General features: G+C 38.3%; 2 protein-coding genes, 1 long non-coding RNA gene and 1 pseudogene across 4 annotated transcripts in view; 2 read left to right on the top strand and 2 right to left on the bottom strand.

The window, feature by feature from the left end:
- The first annotated feature begins 93 nt into the window (after window positions 1-93).
- Window positions 94-11,649, top strand: LOC309511389 (glutathione S-transferase A-like). The gene is made up of 6 exons (XM_082186603.1): window positions 94-341; window positions 476-541; window positions 4,395-4,500; window positions 9,752-9,870; window positions 10,473-10,561; window positions 11,192-11,649. The coding sequence occupies exons 1-6, from the start codon at window positions 174-176 to the stop codon at window positions 11,322-11,324; spliced, it is 681 nt and encodes a 226-aa protein (XP_082042729.1). The 5' UTR covers window positions 94-173; the 3' UTR covers window positions 11,325-11,649.
- LOC309511458 lies at window positions 7,071-8,512 on the top strand. Its single transcript, XR_014210640.1, has 3 exons — window positions 7,071-7,658; window positions 7,827-7,886; window positions 8,432-8,512. It is a non-coding gene; the product is annotated as an uncharacterized lncRNA (long non-coding RNA).
- A 2,234-nt stretch (window positions 11,650-13,883) lies between the features above and the next one.
- LOC309510717 (FH1/FH2 domain-containing protein 3-like) overlaps window positions 13,884-18,967 on the bottom strand; it is a 30,563-nt pseudogene continuing 25,479 nt past the window's right edge. Inside the window, exons 21-22 of the transcript XR_014211661.1 lie at window positions 16,537-16,695; window positions 13,884-15,535 (exon numbers count right to left, since the gene is read on the bottom strand). The product of XR_014211661.1 is annotated as an FH1/FH2 domain-containing protein 3-like (transcript). The remainder of the gene's footprint in view (window positions 15,536-16,536; window positions 16,696-18,967) is intronic.
- On the bottom strand, window positions 16,990-18,961 carry LOC309511358 (uncharacterized protein). Its single transcript, XM_082186552.1, has 2 exons — window positions 18,761-18,961; window positions 16,990-18,339 (listed from the first exon to the last, which is right to left on the bottom strand). Coding segments are annotated over exons 1-2 (1,284 nt in total). The 5' UTR covers window positions 18,762-18,961; the 3' UTR covers window positions 16,990-17,056.

The raw sequence follows: 18,967 nt of genomic DNA, 5'->3' as shown, positions 1-18,967 counted from the left end.
TTTTTAGGTGAACTATCCCTTAAGTAGCCTACCAACGACATCTTCAGGCTGACCGCGGTCTTCACACGAGCATCAACTGCGCATGCTCCTTGAACTTGCGAACAGGCCACGCCCACTTTCAGACTCGAAACGCAACCAAATCTGTAACAACATTTCTGAATAAACTCGACATTATGGCACAGAATATGATGCTTTACTGGGGCTCCGGCTCTCCGCCGTGCTGGAGGGTCATGATCGCGCTGGAGGAGAAGAAACTGCAGGGATACAAACACAAACTTCTGTCGTTTGACAAGAAAGAGCACCAGTGTGCAGAAGTGAAGGCTCTCAATCCCAGAGTTCAGGTGCGTCACACACACACGCCTGTGGAGTTGGGTTTCTGCTGACTGCATTAGTGTTTACTGCAAATGCAACTTTCATAAAGAGACACGACATTTACCAAGTTTTTTATTATTATTTAAAAATATATATTTTGCAGGTTCCAACTTTCAAGCACGGAGACCTCATCGTGAACGAGTCTTTCGCCGCGTGTCTGTATCTGGAGGTAAATCAGTGTCATAAACAGAAGGCGTGGCGAGAATCCAGCGGTCCTTTAGCCTTCGTACAAATACACATCTGTACCTAATTTAAACAAACACAATCCAAAAGTGTTAGAATTCTTGTGAAAAAATAAATAAAAAGATGCTCAGCAAAAAAAAAATAAAAAAATAACTGGGGGTAATATTCACCTGCAAATTACAGGAAAATTAAGCGTGACTGAACTGGCTAGACCAGGAGAGCCCATTCCCACCACATAATAATAAATTGGTAAATCTGCCTAAATGACTAAAAAGTCAAATTTATTATATAAAAGTCATAATTATGACATACTAAATGATAATTGAGATAAAAAGTAGAAAATCATAACATACTAACTCATTTTGACTTTTCATGGCATAATTTTGTCTTTTTATGTCATAATTATGACTGTCAATTTCAACTTTTTGTTATTATTATGAAAATGTGAGTCAAAGTTTTGACTTTTCATCTCATAATCATGAATTAGTATGTCATAATTATGACTTACAAAAGCATGTTTTTTCTTATTTGGTGAAAATAAGCTTTCATGCTAGACAGTTAAGAGCTGATCATTAAAATATATATTCCAATGTTTTTGCATGCATTTACAAAACTTTTTCATTCCTCTGAGAAACTTTTGCATGCATTCACTCGCAAAAGACTGCAAAGGTTTTGTGAGAACATTAAAAACATTAAAATATATTTTAAACTCCCATCATATTTTTCCATGTTTGTCCAGTTTAGGGACAAACAAAATATGATAAAAAGAATTAGTGATTAATATGTTTCCTTCGGTTTTATACAAACACAGAGCACTGCGTTTGAGTCGGCGACATCTCGCAGCATTACAGACCAAATAAACAACAAATAATATTAATATTGTCTATCAAACTGGGATAGGTGAGTTACAAATAATCACTTTGTTCTAGTTTTCAAGGGTTTAACCCCTTAAACACTGAGGCCATTTTTGGAGTTTTTTGTCTGAGTGACACACACAAAACTAAAGACTCATAACTTCAAAACTATAGCAAGGAGATTCTAAAGGTAGGTATCGTTTGAAAGAACACTTTTCAAATTTTTTGAAAATATACATTACATTACATTTGGACATTCTCCTGCCGAGAAACTGCTGATAAAAGACAAAAAATATATATAATTTTTATAATGATAATGCATATCTTTCTTATTTGACATGGAATAACTCAGGAAGGAAATAAGGTAGAAGGAAAATTCTTTTTTGGGGAAGTCCCTCTACATATGAGCTGCATCTGGATAACATTTTGTGGTGATTGGATAAAGCAATCAAAAGTTATAGCATTTGGAACCAAGATAGCCTTTTTGGTTGAGACCTTGACGCCCCCTCATGGGCATTTTTAAAATTGTTTCACCATGAAGAATATCTTGTCATAAAAGCAATAGATTAAGTTAATTTTAAGTGCAATTTTCAACGATTTTTGAATGTTTAATGAGATGTATGATGTTTTTGACACATTGCAGTACATAGTACAAAAAACTATTTTATAGATTATGAAAAAAAATATTCTATTTATCAACAAATAACTCAGCAGTACTTAGGAGTTTTTCGAATTGGCTACATTCACTGTAAAGTTCAGACTCTAAGCTTTCAAATGACACCAATTTTGTTTGAATCAAGGCAATATTTTGGAAAAATATGATAATTAATATTTTCGCAGCTAGGTGGCGTCTGTGGGGCGTCTGCGGGCGGTACACTACGGTTGAGAGAGACTAGTCAGCACTCGTTCAAGAGTTGATCGAAGTGGTTGGATGCATTAAAAAGCTGAGATTCTAAGCTTTAATATGATACATATTTTGTGTTATTCCACGTTTGAAATCGAGCACGGATGGTTCCGGGAAAACTGGAAAACACTTTGCACCCCGGGAGGATGAGAGACTTGTTTTTTAGCCAAGTATGCATCACTTCATGAGGAATATCTCGTGATCAAAGCAATGGATTATGTTGTGTTTGGCTCTTTGTAATCGTGAGAATCTGCTGTCAATAAAGATGTGTGATTTTTCACAATCCATGCATGTTTCATTGAGTTATGAGCTGAAACGTCACATCAAAACAACATCGCATCACTGCTATTGCTACTTCATAGATCCGCCTGTGGAATTTTTTGTGTTAGAACGCCATAAGGAATATCTTTAGATCTGAGTGATGGATTATGGCGAGTTTGGGCTCTTTTTAATCTTAACAATCTTCTGTAAATAATGATGTGCCATTTTCCACAATTGATGCATGCTTCATTGAGTTATGAGTTAAAACGCGACAAGTGCTACATCTATAATAAATGCTCTATGCGCGCCGGTGGTGGTTCGTGTGTTACAACTCCCACGAGGAATATCTTTAGATCTGAGTGATGGATTTTGCTGAGTTTGGGCTCTTTTTAATCGTGAGAGTCTGCTGAAATTAATGATGTGCATTTTTCTACGATCTGTGCATGCTTTGTGAAGTTATAATTGAAAACCAAACGCGAGTGCTTCATGAGTGTATACTAGGATAGGCGCGTCTGAGGTATTTTTTGTTTTAGAACGCCATGAGGAAATATCTTTAGATCTGATTGATGGAATATATTAAGTTTGGGCTCTTTGTAATCGTGAGCTCCTGCTGTAAATGACGATGTATAATTTTTCATGATCGGCGTATGTTTCATGAAGAGACGAGTAAAAAGGCCAAGTCTAAGCTACCTTGCTAGGCTACGTGAATCAGTGGATTTTTTGTGTTTTAGAACTCCATGAGGAATATCTTTAGTTCTGAGAGATGGATTATGTTGAGTTTGGACTCTTTTTAATTGTAAGCATCTGCTGTAAATAATGATGTGTCATTTTCCACAATTGGAGCATGTTTCATGAAGTTACAAGCGGAAATGTGTCTAAAATGCAGCATCCATATATGGTTTACACATGGGTCTCTTAAGGGGTTATTTTACAAAAACCTTGCTCAAGTTTATTAAAAACCCTGGAACAATTATGCTTGTTGTATTCTACTCATTGAGACCTTTCAAATGACACATGACACAGGACTATCTGAGCTGTATGATGTTTTTGACATATTGCAGTATGTGGTACAAAAAAGTAGTTTATAAATTATGAAATTTTTTTTTCTTCTATTTATCAGCAAATAACTCAGCACTACATTGGAGTTTATCAAATTGGCTACATTCGTTGTAAATTTCAGACTCTAAGCTTTCAAATGACATCTATTTTAAGTTGATCCAGGTAATATTTTTGAAAAAAAAATATGATTATTAATTTTGCAGCTAGGTGGCGCCTACGGCGGGTACACTCGTATTTAGTGGAATAACTCTGCAATCATTAGAAGTTGATCGAAGTAATTAGATGCATTAAAAAGCTGAGATTCTAAGCTTTAAAATGATACCTATTTTGTGTTGTTCCATTCAGTGGTTGCTTAGTAATTTGATTATGAATATTTTTCATGGGGTGGCGTCCCGCCGGCGGGACGGTTAGGGTTTAAGGGGTAAAGAAAAGCTAAGAGCATTAAATTGAGTGATTATTTTAATCCGGTTCAGAGTAGATTAAAATAGATTTATATTAGTTCCAATGTAGACTTTCCATGTTTATATGCTTATATTGGATGTATATGTTACACAAAGCTGATTGGTTCCTGCTGTATCAGTAGCCAATGAGCTCGCTGCTCAACTCTTAAATAATTGGTTAGCATTTGCTTTTGAAATTGAATCAATGCTTTCAAGGAAGAGTAGTAATAACAATTGATTTATTTTTTTGTAGTAATTGAACAGATCCAAACACAAAGATGAGGGTCACGTCACAGACTGATAAATGTTTCTGGTTTCTAGAGTGCGTTCAAGTCTCAAGGAGCCCGTCTGATCCCAGATGATCCAGCCGAACAGGCGCTCGTCTACCAGCGCATGTTCGAGACCGACAACCTGCAGAAGAAAATGTGTAAGTGATTTAAATCATGAACGTATATTTAAAGCTGTCCAAACAATACCAGAGTTACTCAAGCACTCTTGGTTTATGATACCGGTTTAGAAATAAGACCAAAAAATAAGTTCATGGCAAGTGTTTATTAATTGACAGCCTGATGAGATTTAAGAGGTTTAGAAGATTTAAAGTCCCCCTGTGGTGAAAATCCAGCTTTTAATGTTGTTTATATGTCTATGTGGTGTTTTCAGATATCCCAACCTGCAAAAACTCATTTCAAGATATAAAAGCATAATATATAATTTCTATAGGCTATTTGTTAAAGGTATAGCGGAGGATTTTCCCGAATTTTAGAAAAGAACCGCCCTCTCCACTTTTGGAAAAAATGCACATGCGCAACACTCTACCTGCTCCCAAGAGGGAACGCCTATTAAACGTATGCACAAGAGAGCATGCACGAGCTAATCATAGCTTACATTAACTTTTACTAGCAGTGATTTTAAATGGATTTCTCCAAATAGCATGCCAAACTTTACCTGTCAAGTAGAAACTTCGCGACTGAGGCATCAGTGGGAAGCCCAACCTGTGTTTTGAGCGCACGCCATCGTGTGAATCGTGTGCACGAGCACGTACGACGGCCTTACGTAAACATATCACCAGAATGATTGACACTTAGGTGGACCAATAGTATAGGCTACCCACCCGGGAAAAGAAAATCCTCCGCTATACCTTTAATTATGTTAAAATATGTAGATTACTTTTACTATTTATATAAGCTGCTTATACTATTTATGTAAACTGCTTTGTTGTTTTCATGTAGCCTTGGCAACTAGCTGTCCTGAATAATGTGCACATGAAATTAAACTTCTTGAACTCACCTCAACATGTCTTTTACAGTCATTTAACCTGCCATGGGCAATGCTGAAGTCACTGTTACAAACTGTACAGCGTGCAAGACTGTCATTATGTTTTACTCTTATAAGACAGGGGTACACTTTCGTGTAGTCTGGCGTAAAATGTGAGGATGAGGATGACACGGCCCTTCTTGGGGTCTCTGAGGACGAGGAGGCTATCCCGCCCTCTGGCGTTCCCCAGGCTAGCGCCCATGCGGCCTTGCCTCAGTCCATCCTCCTGGAAGTTTGTGAGCGAGCGGCCGCTCGCCTCAACATTGAGTGGCCGGCTCCACAGAGCGCCACCGACCAAGAGAGGGATATTTACGACGGGCTACACAGTCGGGCAGCATCCTCTAATCCGCAGATTTATGAAGGGTGCCCGTCGCTCTTTGCCAGTCGTCAGGAGAACTGTTCCTGAGTGGGACTTCTCCATGGTGCTGGAGGCTCTGTCTCAAAATCCTTTTGAGCCTCTGGGAAGTATTTCCCTGAAGCTGCTGTCTTTCAAGACAGCTTTGCTCTTGGCCTTGGCATCAGCTAAACGTGTCAGTGAGCTACATGCACTCTCGGTTCATCCCTCGTGCACTAAATTCTCTCTTAGTGGAGATAAGGTTTCCCTTAAGCCTAATCCGGCCTTCATGCCGAAGTGCTTCCCTGCGTTCACTTCGGAGGTGTTGGAGCTGTCCGCTTTTCACCCTCCACTGTTTTCCTCCCCGGAGGATGAGAGGCTAAATGCTCTGTGTCCCGTCCGTGCTTTACAGACATATATGACCAGGACCAGTGCTTTCCGGAAGAGCGACCAGCTCTTTATTTCATGGGCATAGAGGGAATCCCATATCTAAGCAACGCCTCTCACATTGGCTTGTGAATGCTATAGCTTTGGCTTATGAATCAAAGGGAGTGCAGCCCCCAGGGGACATCAGAGCTCATTCCACGAGGGGCTTAGCCGCCTCTTGGGCTTTGTTTAGGGGAGTGCCACTGCAGGACATCTGCTCCGCTGCCAGTTGGGCTTCTCCTCATACCTTTGTGCGTTACTACCGGCTGGATGTCACCAGAATCTCGGTAGCACATTGGGTTTTAGGGGTGGGGTCTTCTTTGCCCTTCCCTGCAAGCCCGTTGCAAGTAACGAATAAGGAGTGAATGGGCCGGCAGGCCATGCACATTCCTGTCACAAAGCATGCATTTCCATTCCTTTTCTGGGTGTATTTATATGCACATTGGTGTTGCTGGGGTGATTATCGTGTGTGTGCTGCATACATGTTTCATGTCCTGCATGTGCACAGCAGTCATGTGTGTGCGTTAGGATTGCAGGTTCATGATTATGGGACGTGTCAGGCACCGCCTCCCTGGGGCGACGGTCCTTCTCTGGCTTTCAGAACCTCACTGTGAGTGTATTGGGCAATTGGGGAGCTGTCCATGTCTCTCCCATAGGTGGATCTCGAACACGAGATGATGAAAGAGAACAATAGGTTACTGTCGTAACCCCGGTTCTCTGAAACATCGAGTGGAGAGATCCACCAGCTTTTCCCCACTTGCCGCACGAGAAGCGAATATACTCACTGGAGAATAGCAACGCTTGCAGGCGTTATATGCCCCTAGGTGAGGGGACGGGGCCTTACCTGGCATTGGCTGCGAGCTTCTGTCTGTCTAGCCAGACTTGGTGCAATTGGATGCTTCTGCAGAGGTCAGGTACGGATGCCCATCCCATAGGTGGATCTCTCCACTCGATGTTTCAGAGAACCGGGGTTACGACAGTAAAAGTAACTTAAAAGTACTTAAAAGTAATGGCTTATAACTACCAAAAACAAAAAAAACAAGGTTTCAAAAACATGGTCTCCTTTGATAGAAACCTTTAATATTTTGAAGATATAGTTTGATCATGTTTGATCATGTTTGGAGGTTATGTTACAACACTGCTGAGAAAACCTTAGAAAAAGTGATGCAATTTACAGGCATGAAAAATCCTCACCATTTTAAAACCAAAATGGGTCACCTACGTGATTTGTGCAGATCCGATGAGAAAATATTTGGGGGTGGGGGGTTGTGAGAAAATCTTTTCAATGAAAATCTCCAATGAAGATCGCGGAACTCCAGCTTACTTGTCTGTGTTTTCAGATCATCCGCGCTTCTTCAGAAGTGTAGAAAGCGCGCTCGCATGTATGGTTGCCAGATACTATTGAAAAGACCGGGTAGAAAACGTGCTATTTTAACCAGTAGCACCTCACTGCAGTACACGAGATCCAGGGGGCGGAGTTGGATCCAGATCTAAGGTGTGGAGATTGGTAGGTTTAGGGGTGGGTTTAGGGATCAGGGGGTGGAGATGGGTAGGTTTAGGGGTGGGTTTAGGGATCAGGGGGTGGAGATTGGTAGGTTTAGGGGTGGGTTTAGGGATCAGGGGGTGGAGATGGGTAGGTTAAGGGGTGGGTTTAGGGATCAGGGGGTGGAGATTGGTAGGTTTAGGGATCAGGGGGTGGAGATTGGTAGGTTTAGGGATCAGGGGGTGGAGATTGGTAGGTTTATGGGTGGGTTTAGGGATCAGGGGGTGGAGATTGGTAGGTTTAGTAGTGGGTTTAGGGATCAGGGGATGGAGATTGGTAGGTTTAGGGGTGGGTTTAGGGATCAGGGGGTGGAGATTGGTAGGTTTAGGGGTGGGTTTAGGGATCAGGGGGTGGAGATTGGTAGGTTTAGGGGTGGGTTTAGGGATCAGGGGGTGGAGATGGGTAGGTTTAGGGGTGGGTTTAGGGATCAGGGGGTGGAGATTGGTAGGTTTAGGGGTGGGTTTAGGGATCAGGGGGTGGAGATGGGTAGGTTTAGGGGTGGGTTTAGGGATCAGGGGATGGAGATGGGTAGGTTTAGGGGTGGGTTTAGGGATCAGGGGGGGGAGATGGGTAGGTTTAGGGTTGGGTTTAGGGATCAGGGGGTGGAGATGGGTAGGTTTAGAGTGGGTTTAGGGATCAGGGGGTGGAGATTGGTAGGTTTAGGGGTGGGTTTAGGGATCAGGGGGTGGAGATGGGTAGGTTTAGGAGTGGGTTTAGGGATCAGGGGATGGAGATTGGTAGGTTTAGGGGTGGGTTTAGGGATCAGGGGGTGGAGATGGGTAGGTTTAGGTGTATGTAAGGTGGGAGGAGTTGGATCTGGATTGTGTGAGGACCATCTCATTTTAACAGAAAAGCTCTGACTGGGGTTTAAATTATTGAAATCTGGCAACCGTAAGCATGAACGCTCGTAAAAACAGCCTGTAATATGCTGGTGACAATAAAATATTTTATTTTGTATTTTTTTGACAAAATTTGAGACCCCCTTCAAATTTAGCTTTTGAGGCTTTCAGGGGGTCTCATGAGTATTTCGCACGGAGAGATAGGAGAGAGTGATGCACTGCAAAGGATCCAGTAGTGCTCAGGATCTCAACAAACAGGCGGCTGAAGAGGAGAAGAGGGCAAGGCTGAGACATGCTGCTAAACAGAGGAAACGGGCCCTTGAGATTCTGGTTCAGGCGAAAAAGAAAAAATAATCTCATGCTGTGTGTTTTGTGTAAATACTTGCCTCCACACATTAAAATGGCCCCCATATTTTATATGTTTTATGTGTTATTATATTTCCTATTTATTCTTTGTGCAGCACTTTGGTAACCTTGTTTTTTAAAATGAGATGTATATAAAGTTGATTGGATTGGATTTTTTGCTGCCGTATCCTTCTCACCTTTTTTACCCCTGACCAGTTTTCATGCATGAATTTATTGATTTATTTATTTATCATTAACGCTTGACATGGCGGCTATTATAAAGTATATGACAGGTCATAATTCATATCAAGTTTGGGCTTGTTCACAGTCGTTAACTGCATCTGGGCCACAGTTTGTGTTAATATCTCAAAGCAATCAGAAATTATGGCATGTGGAACCATGGTAGCCTTTTTATTTAAAGTCCAGAAACCTCTTCAAACAAGTGATCTGAGTGTTTTATTGAACTTAAGAACTTCTTACATGTGTAACCGCCAGGAAGCATACAAATATTTATAAATATTGCTGCAAGTAAAATAGACCTATCCTGCCATCTAGTGGTTTGATTCATCTTTCAACCAGACGGATCTGCCTATTTAAGTGTACACATACTGCTTTAATTGAAAAAAAATAATAAAATGTGCTTATATCTAATATTTTTATTATTTTATATAGAAATAAATGGTGTATAACTCAGAGGAGAATATATGGATCTGTACTTGCATCACTCAGATCTTCACCCATTCGGCTCAAAGTAGTTTATAATAGTAATTAATGTAGTTTATTGGCTGTCATCGTCCTCCTGTCACATGCTCTGTTTGCTCGCCGGATCAGCCGAATAAACCGCCGCTTATTCTGTGTTGAACTCTTGTGTGTGCAGACGACGTGGCCTATTACGAGTGGTTCGTCCCTGAGGGAGAGCGACACGAATCGGCCCTGAAGAGGAATAAAGAGAATCTCATCACCGAACTCAAACTGTGGGACGGATACTTGGAGAAGGTTGTGTTTTAAAGTCAAGTCGGCTTTATTTCTACAGCGCTTTATACAGTACAGACTGTTTCAAAGCAGCTTTACAGCGATAAAGTGGAAACTAACATAATCAGTGATGCAAACTTCATCAAATATGAGTCTAAATCAGCTGTAAATCAGATCAACTCAGTCGTAGTTTTGTTCTCTTCTGATAGTCAGTTCAGTCAAATCAATATTACTGAATGTCTTTTAAACCTCAAGTCATGAAATCAAATCAAATTGAAATCATTTGTTAATTGATTTATTAGTAATATAAATCATCCATGTGTGAATACAGATTCCTGGTCTCATGAACAATGCATGTTGTTCCATAGATGATCTCCTCATATTTCCATATATGTAGATGTAATCACTCACAACAGCAGCTGAAAACAAATGAGTATTAGTGGAGCGAGTAAATGCAAACTTTCCATTTCTTTTTTCGATTAATTGCATTATGAATGCCATGTTTATTAAATTCTTGCTTTTTAAGTAGAGGATAACTATTGCCATAACTATTATCATCAACCTTTGGCCATTGAACTTGAACCCTTATTGTCCTCCTAATAAACTCGGTCTCATTTGTTGGTCAGATGGGTAAAGGGTCGTTCCTCGCCGGCAAGAACTTCACCATGGCGGACGTGGTTTGTTTCCCAGTTATCGCATATTTCCCACGATTTCAGTGAGTGAAATCTTTATCAATCCTTCTCCTTAGACAGCATGTTTGATCATAATGTCAGCTTAAGGTTCAGATCAGAGGCTGGTTTAAAGGGATAGTTCACCCAAACATTTACATTATCCCATGATTTACTCTCCCTCAACTCATCCTAGGTGTATACGACTTTCTTCTTTCAGACAAATACAATCAGAGTTATATTAATAAATGTCCTGAGACTCCTGACTCTTCTAAGCTTTATAATGGGAGTCAATGAATATATATTTTTTTTAAAGTCCATTAAAGTGCATCTATCCATCATAAAAGTGCACTTTTATGATGGATGGATGCACTTTTATGATGGATGGATGCACTTTTATGATGGATAGATGCACTTTAATGGACTTTCAAAAAAAACATATTCATTGACTCCCGTTATAAAGCTTGGAAGAGCCAGGACATTTGTTAATATAACTCTGATTGTATTCGTCTGAGAGAAGAATGTCATATACACCTAGGATGACTTGAGAGCGAGTAAATCATGGGCTAATTTTCATTTTTGGGTGAACTATCCCTTTTATGTTTGATCTGTTAGACTGGTGTAATGTTTGATCTGTTAGACTGGTGTAATGTTTGATCTGTCTGACTGGTTAACAGCTGTCCTAAAGAGAGATGTCCCAGACTGATGGAGTATTATGAAATGGTGAAGGACCGTCCCAGTATTAAAGCCAGCTGGCCTCCACACTGGCTGGAGAAACCCGAGGGTCAGGATACACTGAAGAACCTGTGAGGAACATCGAGACGTTCCCAGCAGCGGATCACATTAATATTGCATACATTTCAGCTTTGATATATTCAGTAATTGCCTTTTGATGTTTTTCTAACAGTCCTTTATGCAAGAATCACTTCCCACTTACAACTGCTAAATCACAACTCTTGTCTTGTTCACGTCGCTGCACTTTCATTGGTCTGAGGTTTTCAGCATCTGTTCTGTCAGGACGATTAATCTGTGAACCTTTTGAACAGTTTCTAAAGATGAAGCTCATTGTTATTGTCTGTAATGGCAGATTAACATGTTGTTTGGGATTGATAAAGTTTTATCCTGTTCAATCAAACTGAGGAAAATATTTACCATCATTACAAGAAATGGATTATGTGCTAATAATTTAAAACTTAACCATATTTGTAAATTTGAAATGGGGTCTTTTTTGTTTACTTTTTAGCATATTTAGTACTTACCGTGTTTTCAATGACATCCGCTGTATACAACTGTATAAAACTCTTAGATCACTTCTAATTAAGTTGGCTTGAGAAAGCCAACTTACTGATATTGTACTTAAACTTATTATTTTTCTGACTCTAACTCCTCCTAGAGCTTTAACTCTACATACTCCAAACTCGGGTCAGACCTTCAGACTGTTCTGACTTAGTGTGCTATATCTTTTCAGACTGATTTGACTTTGTTTTCTTAAAAATTTATATTAAAAACCATAAAAATCCCATAGACTTTCATTGCAGAATGTTCAAATTGAGCCAAGGCTACGGTGGCCCATTAGTGTACAACACAAAAACTCAAATCTAAACTCCCTGAAGCAGAAGCATTAGACTCAATTAAACTACCATTCTATGTACTAATGAACTTATCTATCTAATCTATCTATCTATCCAATTAATATATTTTTCTTTCTAACTAATCTTTCTTTCTAACTAATCTTTCCATCTAACTTATCTTTCTTTCTAACTAATCTCTTTCTTACTAATCTTTCTTTCTAACTAATCTTTCTTTCTTTCTAACTAATCTTTCTTTCTCTTTCTAACTAATCTTTCTAATCTTTTCATTCTTTCTAACTAATCTTTCTTTCTAACTAATCTTTCTATCTTTTTCTTTCTTTCTAACTAATCTCTTTATTTCTCTAACTAATCTTTCTTTCTTTCTAGCTAATCTTTCTTTCTAACTAATCTTTCTTTCTTACTAACTCATCTCTTTTTCTAATCTATCCTTCTTTCTAACTAATCTTTCTAACTAATCTTTCTATCTTTTTCTTTCTTTCTAACTAATCTTTCTAACTAATCTCTTTATTTCTCTCTAACTAATCTTTCTTTCTTTCTAACTAATCTCTTTCTTTCTTACTAACTCATCTCTTTTTCTAATCTGTCCTTCTTTCTAACAAATTTTTCTTTCTATCTAATCTATCTTTCTTTCTAACTAAAATATCTTTCTAACTAATCTTTCTTTCATTTTCTTTCTAACTAATCTCTTTTTTCTTTCTAACTAATCTTTCTTTCTAACTAATCTTTCTTTCTCTTTCTAACTAATCTTTCTAATCTTTTCATTCTAACTAATCTTTCTTTCTAACTAATCTTTCTATCTTTTTCTTTCTTTCTAACTAATCTCTTTATTTCTCTAACTAATCTTTCTTTCTTTCTAGCTAATCTTTCTTTCTAACTAATCTTTCTTACTAACTCATCTCTTTTTCTAATCTATCCTTCTTTCTAACTAATCTTTCTAACTAATCTTTCTATCTTTTTCTTTCTTTCTAACTAATCTTTCTTTCTTTCTAACTAATCTCTTTATTTCTCTCTAACTAATCTTTCTTTCTTTCTAGCTAATCTTTCTTTCTAACTAATCTCTTTCTTTCTTACTAACTCATCTTTTTCTAATCTATCCTTCTTTCTAACAAATTTTTCTTTCTATCTAATCTATCTTTCTTTCTAACTAAAATATCTTTCTAACTAATCTTTCTTTCATTTTCTTTCTAACTAATCTTTTTTTCTGACTAATCTTTCTTTCTTTTTTCTAACTAATCTCTTTTTTCTTTCTAACTAATCTTTCTTTCTTTTTTCTAACTAATCTTTCTATCTTTTGTCTAACTAATCTTTCTTTCTAACTAATCTTTCTTTCTATCTTTTTCTAACTAATCTTTCTTTCTAACTAATCTTTCTATCTTTTTTCTTTCTTTCTAACTAATCTTTCTTTCTTTCTAACTAATCCATCTTTCTAAATAATCTTTCTTTCATTCTTTCTTTCCAACTAATCTTTCTTTCTTTTTTCTTTCTTTCTAACTAATCTTCATTCTTTCTTTCTGACTAATCTTTCTTTCTTTCTAACTTACATTTATGGGACATTTTATGTCAGATTTCGTTACTAATTTGAAATATGGTATTTAAATGTGAGTTCAGGTTTTTAAGATTTCGGATTCCCCCATTCAAGTAGAGATTGGATGTCCGAGACTTTCCTTGAAAGGGACTTTGATAGTGCTTACTATTAACCAGTTAACAGGTTTTACGGTAGTACTTTTTACAGTCTTTTACAGTTAAAATTACAATAATTTTTTTAAAGTGAACAAATCATTAAAATAAAAATAAAATGAAAAATAACAAATAAAATATACATAAATGCATTAATACGAAGATGTTTATGTATTGAAGGACGTTATCTCAATAACATGATCAGAAACACACATCCAATCAAACACAAGTCTTGCTTCAGGAAGGATTTATTGCCGGCGGTGAACGCATGCGGATCAAAGTGGAAAAATGTTACAGTACAAGGCTTTCAATTCTGCAAACTGAATTCACTACTGAACGTTACAGGCGTAACATCTGAACGTAAAACAGACAAGTGGTGTGGATCGTGCAAGTCTGTGTTCTGAGTTCTGAAATATCAGTAAAACTCAACACAAGTCTCTGTTCAAACACTGTAAACTAAAACCTACTCTTTTTGCTGACGAGATCTGAGCACGTCCTCTAAAACACTTTTTTAAATTAACATGTACAGAAAATCTATCAGGCAGCAATCTACAAAAACACAAAACAAAAGGGCATTAACATTTTTACAGTCTCGTTCATTGTCAAAAATAGTTTCACCGTTCTGTACATTTGACAGTTTCTGGAGACAGAATGCATCTGATGTAGATTTCCTTTAAATCTTTAGTTATTTATATCTTTAGTTATTTATATAAGTCTTGTTTTCTCATAAAAATCCCATATTAATGGACGTTAAGGTGCAACATGATGGTTCTTATTACAGCTTGAACCAACAAAAACTCCTCCGAAACACACAATCAGAAGCAGGACCTGGAGAACAACTCCAACAACAAACTGAATGTAATAAAACACGCATGATGTGACGGATCCTCAGATTTGGCCAAACCCCATGAATGAGTTTATTATTCCAGTTCCTTCTGTGTCAAAGGCACATTGAAATCTTCTATAACTCTCAGACAGAAGACGCCTACAGAGACAGCAGAGGATTTGCAGCATTTGCCATCATAAAACGGGTCATTTTTCAAAAAGCACAGACACACGTCATTTAAAACACACCAGAATTGCAATATGGCGAAAGATATAAAACTCAACAATAGTCTTAACATCTCAAGTCTGTGTGTGTTTTAAACCTTATTCACTGTCTAAAAACTGTCTATAAACATACTTAATGCTCTTATCTTATACATTTTATAATAAATAAACCAAAGGATCAGACCACAGTCTGATTAAAACAATTTTACTGATCTGACTGATGCAAACGAAGTGATTTGAAGCTTCATTTCATCACTCCTCTGTTTTCCATTCGAGATGAGTTTTAAATAGAAATAATTAAAATGGAGAATACAGTGAAAACCCTGAGTTAGTGTTCATCCGGGGGCAAAAACATATTCTCACCTTTTCTTTGACGTCGTTTCACTCATTTGCACTAATTAAAAAAAAAAGTCACAGTGCAGGCTTGTGATTGGCTGGTGTGGTGTGATGTAATGAGAGGGCGTGGCTTAGAATAAAACGCATGTAAAGGAGGCGGAGCAGTGACGTCACTCTATATATGATCAGGTGATTCGTTAAAAAGATGTTTTTTGGGTATTGTGTTGTCCTGAGGTGAGTTCTGGGAAGGCAAAAGCGTCAGTGTGGTTCAGTTCGGGACGTCCCGTTACACCGGCATCTCCGACGTGTCGAATCCCAGCGCCTGGGCTTCTTCTGGGGTCAAACCACCCTTCAGAGTCCTTCTCACTGAGACACAAGAACAATCATGATCAGCTTTAATCAATAACATTTGCTAGAGTAACTGGTTATTAACCCTATAAACACACATTTAGTCTAAAGTCTAAACTGTTCCATTTCAAAAACACTGTCAGACTTCACAGGGTTAAAGGAGGAGTTCACTTCAGAATGAAAATTTCCTGATAAGAACGTCATCCAATATGTTCATGTCTTTCTTTCTTCAGTGGAAAAGAAATGAAGGTTTTTGAGGAAAACACTCCAGATGTTTCTCCATATAGTGTCTTCAATGGGGTCCAACGGGTCGAAGGTCCAGATGTGAGTTTCAGTGCAGCTTCAAAGTCTCGACACGATCCAGCCGAGGAATTAGTCTTATCTAGACAAACCAGCCCACATTATATAACAAAATAAACAATTATATACTTTTTATCCACAAATGCTGGTCTTGCACTCGCTGTGATGCGCCACACATTACGTGATCAGGTTGAAAGGTAGGCGGAAGAACAGACCTAGTGTTTATAAAGTGAATGTGCAAAGACTAAGTCAAACACCATTTACAATTTTAAGGTAAATAAAAGGTAAAACAACAATGTCGGAGGAGATTTTCACCCTATTCTACATTTCGGAACCGGAACACGCGTGACCTTTCAACCTGATCACGTAATGTGTGTCGCATCACAGCTAGTGCAAGATGAGGATTAGTGGTTAAAAAGTATATAATTGTTTATTTTGTTATATAATGTCCGCTGGTTTGTCTAGATAAGACTCTTATTCCTCGGCTGGATCGTGTCGAGACTTTGAAGCTGCACTGAAACTCACATCTGGACCTTCGACCCGTTGGACCCCATTGAAGTCACTATATGGAGGAACATCTGGAGTGTTTTCCTCAAAAACCTTCATTTCTTTTCCACTGAAGAAAGAAAGACATGAACATATTGGATGACGAGGAGGAGAGTAAACTATCAGGAGATTCTAATTCTGAAGTGAACTAATCCTTTAAGAGATTAACGTACATGATTTTCGGTTTAGGCGTGAGCGTCGTCGTTCGCGGGGTTGCACTCGTTCTCTGGGACTCTGAGTGGCCGAACGCACGATCCTGTCCATGATGTCATCGGCAGCGTCGTCCGTCACACACCGGGACTCTTCGTTCGCCGCAGCCAATGCGGTGCGTCCTACAGAGAGAGAAACACACACACACACATGAGGAGGATGCAGGTCTGTTTATCTCAGTGTGTTCTACATGATAAAGGGATAGTTCACCCAGAAATGAACATCAGCCCATGATTGACCCATAAGGACTAGCGTAAGCTTTGAGCCTCTCGCGGTGCAAACAAACACAAACTCAAGCTCCTCCCACATTTCTCTTTAAAAATTCTCGTTTAAGACTCTAATTCGTGACCAGTGTTTTGCTCTATCCTCATCTATCGTCAATACGTTGTGCGTCAGGGTCAAGTGTTACAGTCTGCCGGAAGATAGTTATTTTAGTCGATAAAGTTTTAAATATGGATATTTTTCTTACACAAACGCATCGCTTCACTTCAGAAGGCCTTTATTAACCCCCCAGAGCAGTGTGGAGCACTTTATGATGGACAGATGCACTTTTATGATGGACAGATGCACTTTTATGATGGATAGATGCACTTTTATGATGGATAGATGCACTTTTATGATGGACAGATGCACTTTTATGATGGACAGATGCACTTTAATGATGGATAGATGCACTTTTATGATGGATAGATGCACTTTAATGATGGACAGATGCACTTTAATGATGGACAGATGCACTTTAATGATGGATAGATGCACTTTAATGATGGACAGATGCACTTTAATGATGGATAGATGCACTTTAATGATGGATAGAGGCACTTTTATGATGGACAGATGCACTTTAATGATGGACAGATGCACTTTAATGATGGACAGATGCACTTTAATGATGGACAGATGCACTTTAATGATGGACAGATGCACTTTAATGATGGATAGATGCACTTTAATGATGGACAGATGCACTTTAATGATGGATAGATGCACTTTAATGATGGATAGATGCACTTTAATGATGGACAGATGCACTTTAATGATGGATAGATGCACTTTAATGATGGACAGATGCACTTTAATGATGGACAGATGCACTTTTATGATGGATAGATGCACTTTAATGATGGATAGAGGCACTTTTATGATGGACAGATGCACTTTTATGATGGACAGAGGCACTTTTATGATGGATAGAAGCACTTTTATGATGGACAGATGCACTTTTATGATGGATAGATGCACTTTTATGATGGACAGATGCACTTTTATGATGGATAGAAGCACTTTTATGATGGACAGATGCACTTTTATGATGGATAGAGGCACTTTTATGATGGATAGATGCACTTTTATGATGGACAGATGCACTTTTATGATGGATAGATGCACTTTTATGATGGATAGAAGCACTTTTATGATGGACAGATGCACTTTTATGATGGACAGATGCACTTTTATGATGGATAGATGCACTTTTATGATGGACAGATGCACTTTTATGATGGATAGAAGCACTTTTATGATGGACAGATGCACTTTTATGATGGATAGAGGCACTTTTATGATGGATAGATGCACTTTAATGATGGACAGATGCACTTTTATGATGGATAGAAGCACTTTAATGATGGACAGATGCACTTTTATGATGGATAGATGCACTTTAATGATGGACAGATGCACTTTTATGATGGATAGAAGCACTTTAATGATGGACAGATGCACTTTTATGATGGACAGATGCACTTTTATGATGGATAGATGCACTTTTATGATGGATAGAGGCACTTTTATGATGGACAGATGCACTTTTATGATGGACAGATGCACTTTTATGATGGATAGATGCACTTTTATGATGGATAGAGGCACTTTTATGATGGACAGATGCACTTTTATGATGGACAGATGCACTTTTATGATGGATAGATGCACTTTAATGATGGATAGAGGCACTTTTATGATGGACAGATGCACTTTAATGATGGATAGATGCACTTTAATGATGGATAGATGCACTTTAATGATGGATAGATGCACTTTAATGATGGATAGAGGCACTTTTATGATGGATAGAGGCACTTTAATGATGGATAGAGGCACTTTTATGATGGACAGATGCACTTTTATGATGGATAGAGGCACTTTTATGATGGACAGAGGCACTTTAATGATGGATAGATGCACTTTAATGATGGATAGATGCACTTTTATCATGGATAGATGCACTTTAATGATGGATAGATGCACTTTAATGATGGATAGATGCACTTTTATCATGGATAGATGCACTTTTATGATGGATAGATGCACTTTAATGATGGACAGATGCACTTTTATCTTGGAAGAGTCAGGACATTTTGTAATATAACTCTGATTGTATTCGTCTGAAAG

Source organism: Leuciscus leuciscus (assembly GCF_965113295.1).
Source record: "Leuciscus leuciscus genome assembly, chromosome: 12".
NCBI lineage: Eukaryota > Metazoa > Chordata > Actinopteri > Cypriniformes > Leuciscidae > Leuciscus > Leuciscus leuciscus.
The sequence above is the reverse complement of the archived record's forward strand: the minus strand, read 5'-3'. Positions and strand labels throughout refer to the sequence as shown.

Coding starts and splice junctions, on each gene's coding strand:
- LOC309511389 (XM_082186603.1), top strand. CDS start 174: ATGGCACAGAATATGATGCTTTACTGGGGCTCCGGCTCTCCGCCGTGC. Junction 542..4,394: donor CCGCGTGTCTGTATCTGGAG/GTAAATCAGTGT, acceptor TCTGGTTTCTAG/AGTGCGTTCAAGTCTCAAGG. Junction 9,871..10,472: donor GGGACGGATACTTGGAGAAG/GTTGTGTTTTAA, acceptor TTTGTTGGTCAG/ATGGGTAAAGGGTCGTTCCT.